The following is a 12,472-nucleotide window of genomic DNA, read 5'->3' as shown; positions in this document are numbered from 1 at the left end:
ACTCGTCTTATCAGCGACGCTATTGATAACGCACGAGCAAATTTGTACTTAAGCTTTCGAAAAGCGCTATTATTTAAACAAATGACAGCAATGATAAAGATAAATAAGTACGCGCTGCGTATGTGTGAATGTACTATATTTATTTGTAATAACAGCGCTGCTATCTTTTTGATTTCAATGCTATTTAGTCAGTTAGTTACTATAGTGCAAAACGGTCGCAACCAAATAAGTGTATCCACTGAGGTGTGAGTAGGGAGGCAGGTGTACGTGGTGCCTCAAACTAGCGTTGTATTATAAATAAGAGCACTAAAACTAAAATATTTTTATAATTAAGAAACAAGTTGACCTAATTAATTACGCAATATCCTGCGTGGAAAGCACTTTTACTGTAAAATATCGACAAAATGTCTTGTGCGACGTCTACCCTGAAATTTTTAGCCTTTTTAATGAATATACTTTGCTGTGTGAGTAATATTCCATAAATCAAGCTGTATTCCATTTAATCTTTGATGATAATGGATGTACATATGTATGTGTAATTTGTAATTTTATATCTAAATAATATTTATTTATAAAACAATTAATCAATTCTGCTTACCAAAAAAATTGTACACTTTTAACGTTTCCATGTAAGTGGATACTTGCATTTTTATCTATGTATGTACATATGCTCATACTATTTACAGATAGCAGGCGCGTTTATGCTTTCAGCTAGCGCATACTCCTTAGTCCAATTCAATGCCAGCGAATCAATTAAGCTGCCCTGCATACTGGGCGTCGTTTTGGGCGGTTTGCTCTTCATCACCACAATAGTGGGTTGCTGCGGCACAATACGCGAGTCGCCACGCACTATTTTGATCGTAAGTAGATCCTTTTTAAGTTTTGTAAGCAAATATTATATTTAAAATGTATACCTAATTTTTTCAGTATGCCATATTCTTGCTGCTTCTGCTGGGCGCTCAAATTGCTGTTATCTTTTTGCTGCCGATAAACTTCCACAAATTAGCCGAGGAAACAATAAAGAACGCTTGGAATCGCCAGTTGAGTGATGATAGCATGGATAATTATCAAATTAGGGTAAGTGGAAAGAAATTTCTTCTTATTTCACTAGTCAACAAGAAAGCCGACCTGTAACATTTGACCATCATTTCATATTTGAAATTCTTTTCTGAATCAGAATATGAAGTCAAAAAAACAAGAAGTAGAACAGTTAATGTTTTTTTGGGATGGAAAAAAGTTACCTTACCTAATTGAAATATTAGTGGAGACAGTTGGCCGATATAGAAAATTAGTGAAACCTAATAAATCTGCCATCATATATTTTATCAACATTTTCCAACTTGATTAGTAGTTTCGGAGCTATTCATTGTTTATCGATAATTTTGCATAAATTTTAACAAAATACCCAAAAACTTATTATTTTCCTAGCAAAATTCAACATGAAGAAATGTTTTTATCTCCTATCGCTTTCTTTCTTAGACGTCGAAGCTTTTTTTTATAAAAAGAAAAATACCCTGCTTATCTAAATTGAATAATAGTTGTAGAAGTTATGAGGACTTAAGTAAAAAAGACAGGGACAGGACAACCGTTTTTTTCGGATATCTATGGGTGTTTTTTTTTTTTAATCTTGAATTTTCGAATATCGCACAAACTGGATTTGTTTATCGAACTCTGAATGGAAGCTTTGAGCTTTTCAAGCGAAGCTTAGGATAAAACAGATTATATCAATGTTGAGTCGGCGTAAAACTGTAAAGGTCTGATTATGCATAGTTCGCATAACTTCGCACAACCATTTGTACCAGTGCAATAAAAATGTAACTTAAGAAGATGTGAAGCAAAATCTAAACTCAACAGATCGTTAAGTTTTTGNCGGAATACATACAAAATACATACAAAGTACATACGAAATTACAGTTTGAAGTTTATGCGAAGTTATGCGGAGTATGCATAATCAGACCATAAGTTCCTCCCCTATGTGTGACAACATCAATGCGCACGCCACAAATCGTAGGAGAAGCTTGGCCAAGCACTAACATACATATGTATGTGTAAGCGCCAATCTATTGCTATTAATTTACTAAAAATAATGAAATTTAATTTCTTTAGCAAAATCGGGCGCAAATTTTCTATTTTATAAATATATGTATATTTCTGTTGAATTGAGCATTATTTTAACTGCTAATTTTATTAATATTTAAATAATTGTTTTGCGTGGGACCTTACAAAAAGTTGTTTCTAACAGCGGCCGCCCCCCGGCAGGCAATGGCAAAACTCTGTGTTTATATCTGCTAGGCATGGATAACATTGCGCTGCGCGGCGCAATTGCGTTTACACCATAGCCCGAGTTGCCGCGCCAACTCCAGTATATGGAAAGCGCCAGCGCCATTAACACCAAGCAACATATGAGGCACACACACAATTCGCCTTAACTCTTTTACTCAAAAATGATAGAATATCGTGGCATTTACTATATTCCTAGCAATTAAATTCAGTTGGCGGTAAAAGCGTTGCTGAGCGCCGAAAATTATAGAAATAATAGACATGACACCACTGTATGGTGCATGGTGTACTGCACTGTATGACGATGGGTACTGTGGTGACACTCAGATGGCGCCGTGTTCAAATCAGTACACTGCGCTATTGCGCTGGGTTAGTGCGCTGACACCACAGATGGCGTTGGCGTTGTTGAGCTAGCGCAAAAAAAATTGCGCGATCACCCATAGCCAATATCTGCTATGAAAAACAGTTTCTGATTAAAACCATTTACCATTAGGAGGCGGCGTAAAACTGTAGGTTACTCCTCTTTCTCTGACAAATCGCAGGAGAAGCTGGCCTAATGTGTAAGCGCCAAGTATTTATTTATTTAGATAGTAAATAATCTTCTTTGAATTCTTATAAAACACAGTGTTGTAACTTTTGACAGCGTGAACCCTTTTCGATAATTCTTTTTTTATCGGAAAGGTGGTACCTCAAGAGTGGTCCCATATAAACTTAGTTCCGAACATTGGATCAAGTGTTTTGTTTAAAAATTACTTTTTGTTTCCTTTTCAGTACGATTGCTGTGGTATGAATGGACCCAATGATTACATCGACAGTGGTCTCAGCATACCGCCAAGCTGTTATCTTAACCGCAAGTCGTCTATTGCAAATGATCTCTATACTTCCGGTTGTGTTGCCAAGTTAACACAAGCCTTTGAAATGGGTTCGCGCATTGAAGTGATCAGTGATTGGACATTGGTGGGAGTGGAGGTGAGTTTTTGGATATCTATAAAAAAAAAAAAAAAATTAAATAATTCTACGCTTTTTTTAATCCCGCATGTACGTGCATATGTATTACATCACAATATATGTTTTTTAATACATTTTAGGGCGCAACAATTATTGTCGCCTGCGTTTTGGGCATCAGCTTCAAAAATATGGAAAGAAGACGATACTATTAGTATGAATACAATTTTGTTACTACTTATGTATTTATTTGTTGTTGACAGTATTTCAAATTAGCAGTTTTATATGTACATATATTTTATTTACACATAATTACTACATATGTATATGTATGTATTTAAATTATTATTAGATTCTAACTATTGCGAAGCATTAAAAATAAATATTAAGTTATTGTGAGGTAGGTATGTATGTATGTATGTAGATAAATATATATGTAATACCGGATCTATGGAAGGACATATGTACGCCCGATCACTAGAAACTAGGTTTAATACATCTTTTTTTTTTAAGAAAATATGCTTTAACGAAAACCATATAACTTAAAGTTTTACACTTAGTACAATATTTATAAAAATTCGACGCAGTTCCAAAAATTGTAATCAAAATTTCAGACTTTTAAATTGGAATTTCTGGAATTCGAATTTCTTTTATTAGCGGTGTTGCTCATTATCTCCGATACAAAAAATTTGGAACATACACACTTTTTATGGAAGAAAGCGCTTAACAAAGTCAACGAAGAAAGCTTTCAAAAATCAATGAAATTTTTTAGCTAACTCAAACTTGCACCACCCGACCAAGAAACGTATATTAAAGGATGTTACACTGAAAGTAAAATCTGCGTAAATATAACGAAAACTTGCGTACATTTTACGGAAGTTTTCGTCATTTTGAGCCACGAAAGTTTTCGTTGTTTGTACAAAACCGTTTTCGTACATACTACGAAAATATGAGACATCAGATCTTAGTACATTTTACGAACGTATTCGTACTATTTACGAATGAATTTCGTACTATTTACTAAAGAATTTCATACTATTTCTTTATTTTTTTACGAAATTTTTGTAAAATGCACGAAAATAATTCGTATATTTAACGAAATTATTTTCCTAAAATCTGCGGTTGTTTCCTAGAACTTCCGATTGCTTACATTCACCACACTGTAAAAAGCATAAAACGAATTAAAGCACAACACTTTTATTTTTGTTTTTATTCTTAATTTTAAGCATTTTTCTTTAACAAAACGTTTTGCAATGTGTTTATGTGGAGGTACTTGGCAGATTCGCAGCTTCTACGATGTTTGTTTCCTTTCTCGACTATAAATTATAAGGCGTGAAAAAGAAAGTTTCAGGGAAAAATCATGCATGTACTTACTTAAAATTTCATTAAGTAATGCGTCTGTTCCTGGTTTGGGCTTGCCGTTGATAGTTAACTGATGAAATTGCCTATTTATAAAGTTCCACATTGCAGAAGCAAGGCTTAGCGTGGGCGATGTTAAAAACATTGTGTGCTTAAAAGCATTTATCCACAGCTTTAACATTTAATTTTATATTGTATTTTTATCCGGCAAAAACTTCTTAAAACTTTTAAAATTATATTATACGTCTCACAGTAGCCAACCAGTAATTTCGCAATGGCACGCGGTACATAAAAATATGATGAAACTGACGGTAATTTAGTATATTGTACGACAATATTCGTTTGTTGTACGAATTAAAAAAAAATGTTTCCGCATTTGTTCTATGTACGAAAGTATTAAGTAAATTTTACGAATACAGAATTGTAGATTTCGTAAATTTTAAAACCATATGTAAATATTACGTACAATATACAAAATTATTCGTACAGAGATTTGTTCAGTAATTTACGTAAAATAAACGTAAGATTTCGTAAATTGTACTGAAAAAAGTCTTTACGAAAGTCCTTTCGTTATATTTACGAATGGTTCGTAAAATCTTGTTTCGTTGTGAAAAATGTGTTCGTATTATGAACGAAACTTTCGTACATTGTACAAAACCCAAGACTACGAAAGTTTTTCGTATCACTTTTACGAAATTTTATTTTCAGTGTACGAGCAGTGATCGGACTTGAAAAAATATTTGTGTGGTAGAACCTGGAAAAAAATGTGGTAGATCTCAGGTTTTGGATCAAACTTTGTACAAGTGCAAAGCAATTCCTCCCATATCATGATATTTTTCGAACATATTTTGAAAGATTTCTGCAACCTTGCGGAGTGCTGCCAGTTTTTCTTTTTATCACATCACGATGTAGCGAACAAATGTGGTACGTGCCAGAAACCGCTACTTGGGATTTGCCGATTTTGACAATTCACAAGTAAAAGGCAACAACGCTTTAGAAACTTTAGATGCACTGAAATTTGCCAATACTTTCACAAAAATCGCCGTTTTTTAACATTTTCGCTTTTAATTATTTTTATAAATCGCATATTTTGCAATTTAATACAATAAAACCACGTTTCCTGTCGAAAAATTGAGTATTGAGAAAATTTAATATTTTACAATTTATTTTATAATCCCATTCTGCCTGTTGATAGTGTTTAGTGTTGGACAATTTTTGCTCTTAAACTTGAGAAAATTATGTCGAGCAAAAATAAAACTACTCAAAAATGCGAATATGTGGTAGATTTCAGACCTTGTGTGTGGTTTTACGATAGTTTCTCCGCCTCTCATATTTCAAACGGAAGTTGTATTTTTGCTTCTATCCATTGAATGTATCGAGAATTTATTCGCTTTATAATTTTTCTCTAACTTTTCTAGGACAAAATATTCGAAAAAGTATATAGAAGGAGGCATCGATTTTCAAATTTTTCAAAACATTAAAAAAGTAAAACGTGTTTGACCATAAATACATATATATGCATATCAGTGGTCTTCTGCAATGACAACACTATTTAAAATTAAAAAAAAAATCCCTTACTACCGTTAAGTGGCTCATGTCTCTAACCCTTGTCTAATCCTTACTAAAGTAATTATGAGGATTTCTCTGTAAGTGATGAGGATTAGAGACATGAGCCACTTAACAGTAGCAAGACTTTTCGTTTTTTGAATTTTAAATTGTGTCGTTATTGCAGAGGACCATCGATATGTATATAAGTATGTACATACATACACAGATTTTCTATTAATACAATAAATCCAATTGAACAATTTAAGTAGCCACATAAGAAATCGGAGTAATTATTGAACCTCCTTTGCAGAATAAGACTATTATACTAAATAACTGGCTATTCTTATCACGAAAATAGCCCACTTCAAAAATTCCATTGGGGGCAATTGAAATAATAAATACAAACTATTTGAACGAACCATAGAAAACATATGTGTAAGTACATATACATATGTAAATAAATTAAAAATAAATAAATGTATTTAACTAAATAACTGAGTATTTTGATAATGCCTTGGTCACGCAACCAAGATCGGTCTAAAGTACAAAGCCGCATATCAACAAAATGCAAAACCGCGTAACTGTCATTGGTTGCCAAAAATTGGATTTGCTCACTCAAGCTCTTTGCTCAATCCTCATCCATTCGTCCTGGAATATACTAGTGAGGAATGCGATTGCTTTATAAAAAAGAGAGCCATTTTGAAATATGAGTGTTTTTGCTCTCTAGAAAATAATTTATGCAACCTCACATACGCGGTTTTTCATTTTGCTGCCACGCGGCTTTGTACTTTAAACGACGATGTGCATATATATGTATTGTTGTCATTCATACGCCCTGGGGCATGCGAGTGATTTTTGCTTGCACATAAATAAATTCTTAATTTTTAACAATAAGCCACAAAAAATTTCATGAGGCAAACATTCAAAAATAAATACGACTACCCTGAAAATTTAACACACAACTTAATAAAACAAACAATAATGCAAACGAGCAATCACCAAAATATAACTTCAGGCGCAGATGCAATAAACACAACAAAGCGATACCACAGTATCATATGCATTTCGAAGCTGAATCTAATTGCACATGCATTGACTATGATAAAAACAAAGTGCCCAATAAATGCTCAACAACCAAGCAAAGTAGTTCACGAAATTTATTGTAAGAGAAAGGAGAACGAAGAATGCTTAAACGAACATAAAGCAGATATAAAGAAACCAAAAAAATGGTACAGCGCTGTCACAACACATGCAAATTACTGGGCACTCAGCAAATTTAGCAAACACCAAAATAAAGTGAAGTAAAGACCAAAATACAATAACGCAGTGGCAGTGGCAGTGGCAGATTTCAAAATCAGCTGTTTTTTAGAAAGTGTGGTGTCCAATGAAGTGACTTACAATACAGCAGTGGCAGCTGGCAGCTGGCAGTACTGCTCAGTTTAGCCCAAATTCTAAATTCACTGCCACTGCCTTCATCGCAGCAAACTTCGCATGCTGAATTTGACATAAATAAAATGCAGCCAACTTCTGCTCATGTCACTGAAGCCTAAAAGACAACAACAAAAATGTAAACAAAAAATAATTCAAATTCAGTTTTTAGTTCAGACAAACCTTTTAGTAGTTAAAGGTAATTTAATGACATATTTTTTGTGAGTACTTTTGTGTTTAATATCTTAGTTGTTCTATCGTGATTTATATATAAACACATATATGTATATGTATTTGCTACTTTTTTTAATATCATACATGTATTTATATTTTTTGTAACAGATAACTAAATAAACACGCCCCTGAAGATGCTAAGAAGATTAGCGAAACGTTGGGTCGTAAGTGAAATAACCTCGTTTTATTTACACTAAATAAATAGATCAGACAAGCGTATCACAAAATAAATTTTCACGAAATACAAACTGATCGGACATACATAAATAAACTTAAACCCAATAATTTATATTAAAAATAATAGTAAGAATGGCTTATTATTATATTATTTTAGAGTTATTGGGATCGATAAATTCGAATATGAAATCAAAGTAACTGAAAACAAAATGGTCGATCCAATATAGCGCCTGAAATTAAAAGAAATGTGTTTAATTTGAAGAATATTTATTTATTAAATTCACGCAGCATTGAGTTATATTAGGTTTTTTAAGTTTTTATTTAAAATTCTTTAATAAAAATGCTATTGAATTATAATATCGCTAGCTTAGAAAGAAAAGTTGCTAAGTCCCATTTTAAAAATTTTACAGGAGAGGAAAAAATCTTCCTATAGCCATTTTCTTTAACTATTTCGCAAGACTTTGAATCAAACATTTTGCGCGTTTAAAGCACAGCAAAACACCATAAGAATCAAAAGGATTCGATATTTATTAAAGGATGTCGTATTATTTTCGCCTTATCGGATTTGTGGTGCTTCTTTTGGACTTAGCAAATTTTCCTTTTATTGCTTATGAAGAGGAAAAAACAAAACAAGTACCTTTATAATTTTCGAAACGATGCGTATTCAATTTCTCTAGCCTCCTATATCAAAACATGAGTTTTCATAAAAAGTGGACTTAGCAACTTTTCACTCTCAGCTAGCGATATAATCATGTTTACGTGTATCTTACATGAAATTGGTTGAAAAAATTAATTTAAAAAAATCATCTTCAGAACAACTTTCAATATTATATAGCACAAAATCGCGCCTTAAACAAAAGATCGGACACGGCCGGTTTCAATATTTAGTATTATTAGAGTTTAGAATATAATTATCTTGAAATGAACCCAAATTTTTTATTGGTGAAACAAGGAGAAAATGACTTATGACTGTTTCTTTAACGTTTTAACGCGACGTTTTACTAAAAAATTCACTTGAATATTTCATTAAATACTAATCAGTTTAAAAATGTTAAAATTATACCTTATATAGAAAACACTTGTAGAAGAAACCCCCATTTTACAAAACTCAAATCGATCGCCCTACGGCTTTTGGTGTTCTCTTAAACTTTACCATTACATTTTTAGTTTTCAGAGCGCCGCCACAACTAACACTTTACCACTGATCATACAAACAGGTGCAAAATTTCGGGACCTGTCTTGGACATATTTCGTTAGCTGAAACATCATTTTAGCCAACCCAAGAAGTTAAACCCCGAAATCGATACTTTATATTTTGGATTTATGAGCCCGAGATACGGTTTCACTATCGAAAACACCACACAAAAACTTTTGAAAATGTATGACGGAACGAGAGTTCTGCTATTCCAAATAGTTTTGTACGCGAAAATTTCTAAACCGCACGCGTCGGTCGGATGGGAAACCTTAAACCCTCGGCGTTGCCAGAATGAAATATCTTTCATTATCAGTATGTTTTATTGTTATTTTTTTCGGTACAGTGAAGATGAGTTTTTATTCAAATAACATATGAGGTAATACCAGCAGTATCGATTAAATTTGTAAAAGATGCAAGAGGCCATCTGTTATTACACTTGCGCTTGGTCATGTATTCGTTAATTAGTTGATCGAATGCGTCTACGCCCCCTTTTGTTTTCCTTGTTGCCAGTGCTACCATCTTTGCCAACATAAAAGTTGGCTTCCTTATCTTCTATATCTAGATTTTTATTTTCATACGAAAGCTCATATTTTTCAGATGACTTAACCATCAGACTTATCTTCCGCAACAATTGTTCTAAAATCTCCTCCAACTCAAAATCAGCCATTTCTTAAAAGCCGGTTATGTTAGACTTGACCTGGCTTGATTTACCTAGAAACGATCATTCTCCGTGTCACCTACTGCGTTTTCTCGTTTTCTTGATCCTCGGCTTTTGTATTTGTACACGCAAAATCTTAACCGTTTAATTTGTTTGGGGTACAATTGAATAAAAATTACAATTAAAATAAATGATTCAAGCGAATCAAATAGTGCATGGTGGAATAATAACAAGGTGTTGTCAGCAGTTTTGCCGTTTTGATACATATGTATCAAATTGGATACATTTTAAATTTTGAGGGATACTTCGTTTTTTTCCTCAGTGTAAATTTGGATACCTTTTCCCATAAGTATTCGTTAGTTGAAGGAAATTTTCTTTTATTTATGTACGAGTATTTATAACATTTTTAACAGTTGGCTGCTCATCCTCCAAGCAAGAAATTTTCCTTTATTATTTTATTCTTGTCACTTTGAAAAATTAATTTTTTAGCTATATAAGCGTGCATTTAATAACACCAAGTAGTTTGCAAATTAAAAAAACATTTTCCGACCTGTAGTAGTTAACTGAAATGCGAAAAAATCAAGTTTTACATCCCGAGCAACCTTCTCTTAGCATTCAAAGGAAATTTACAACCATGCCGATGACTAATTTTCAACAATAACTTCACTGTACTAAAAATAACTTATAACTTCTAAATTTTCAGTTATAAGTGAGAATTCAAACAAGCCGAAAATAGAAATATCTCTTGATGGCGGAATTTACAGACAAATACAAATTTTTGAGATTTTTTTTAATTTCATAGATAGCTCCCAATCCACCAGTTTGATTGAAAAATATTGTAACCTTAATAGTAGGAAATAACAATTTGCTGAACTAAATGTAAACAGGTCAAAATTAGCCTAAATTAGTATTAGTTTGATAGACTAGAAAACATTTTTTGCATATATTATCTGTGGGAATCTAATCGTACTAATAAACATCGAACATGCGGAACAGTATTTTTCCATTCTTAGAAACATATCTGGGAAACAAAGGCCCGTAGTTATAGTCAAAATTAAGTCGACACTTAAGTTAGTTGCACCTCTTTTAACAAGTATCCAATTGAAGATTATGTAAAAAGCTGCATTTAAATTTAGAGTGGACTTAATTTTGACTATACATAACTACGGGCCTTTGTTTGCCAGATCTTTTTCTAAGAATGGAAAAATACTGTTCCGCATATTCGATGTTTATTACTACGATTAGATTCCCACAAATAATACATGTAAAAAATGTTTCCAAGGATGGGAAAATACTGACTAGATGTTCATAAGTTTGTTAAGGGGCCGAGTTTTTCTTCCATAGATGTGGATACATTTGGATACAGTTTTCGATTTTTTATGGATACTTTAAAGGCTAAGGCAGTGGCAACACTGGTTGTCAGTAGCGACGTGTTTGTTGTGTTTTTGAGTATTTTACAAGATCGGCATGCTTATTTTCAGTGCTGCCGATTTTATTTTTTATCTACTATTCGTTGGGAAATAGTATCTAAAATACTCCATTTTAGTAATATGTTTTATCACGATTTTTAAAGAACATGGTGTTTTCAGTACAATATTAATATTTAAAATTGCTGGATTTGCATAATTTTTGTCCTCAAAAAGTAGAAAAATAAAAGATATCGTGGTTATCAATGGAAAAAAACGTATGGAAAGGCGATTTTTTATATTAAATAACTTTTGCTGCATTGTCATAATATTGAGCCAAATGAACTACTGATACACTAGAATAGAGTGCCTGCATGGTTAAATGAGAAATTCGCTTATATTACCGATATTTATGTGTTTTAATCTATTTAGAAAATCACATACAGTCTTAAATTGCCTTATATTCTGGCTTTTACTTTTTTAAAGTTGAAATATATGTCCAAGCTGTGTGGAGCTGCCAATACAAGCATATATTCAGGCTTATAAGCCTGAAATTATACATTTTTCTACATATAATTTGAAACAGTATGCACCAACGGATTAAAAGTAGTAAGTAATTAGTACCTTTTCTTGTACTTTAAAATGCGTGACCGGAATAGACCTGCCGAAAAAGTGAGGTTAAGTTACTGACAACACCTTGTTATTATTACACCATGCAAATAGTGATTGTTTTTATACCCGAGCGCACTTGTGCACAAGGGTATTATAACTTTGTTTGTAACGGCAAAACGAATCGAGATAGATATAGACAAATTATACATAAATGATCAGAATGAAAAGAGAAATCGATTAAGCGTGACTGTCTGTCCGTGATATCTTAACGCAACTTGGTACGTGAACTTCTTTTGGGCATAGGACAGACGGTATTGAAAATGGGCGAAATCGGACAATAACCACTCCTATCACCCATATAACGGTAATTTTCAGAAATACGAAAACTGCGATATTTTAGTAACTACTGAAGATAATTCACTCAAAATTGATATTTACAATGAGTTTCAGACGGAAAACATGAATATTAAAATATTCGGAAAATGGGCGTAGGCACGCCCACTTATGGTTACATGTGTATATCTTGATAACCGCCGCACCAATTTCTTCCAACCTTGGCACAGTTGTTGGCCTTCGTACAACATACTAAATGGCCGAAATACGAAAACTGCGATATTTTAGTAACTACTG

At 32.9% G+C, this 12,472-nt stretch overlaps 1 protein-coding gene across 1 annotated transcript; it reads left to right on the top strand.

Annotated features, from left to right (window-relative positions):
* The first annotated feature begins 212 nt into the window (after nucleotides 1-212).
* Nucleotides 213-4,570, top strand: LOC108375624 (protein late bloomer-like). The gene is made up of 5 exons (XM_017631769.1): nucleotides 213-464; nucleotides 687-860; nucleotides 928-1,077; nucleotides 3,052-3,249; nucleotides 3,369-4,570. The coding sequence occupies exons 1-5, from the start codon at nucleotides 405-407 to the stop codon at nucleotides 3,438-3,440; spliced, it is 654 nt and encodes a 217-aa protein (XP_017487258.1). The 5' UTR covers nucleotides 213-404; the 3' UTR covers nucleotides 3,441-4,570.
* Nucleotides 4,571-12,472: the final 7,902 nt, after the last annotated feature.

The sequence above is a fragment of the Rhagoletis zephyria genome, unplaced genomic scaffold, assembly GCF_001687245.7.
Source record: "Rhagoletis zephyria isolate East Lansing unplaced genomic scaffold, Rhagoletis_zephyria_1.1 Rzeph_scaffold_09229, whole genome shotgun sequence".
NCBI lineage: Eukaryota > Metazoa > Arthropoda > Insecta > Diptera > Tephritidae > Rhagoletis > Rhagoletis zephyria.
Note: the sequence above shows the minus strand (reverse complement) of the source record. Positions and strands in the feature narration are given on the sequence as shown.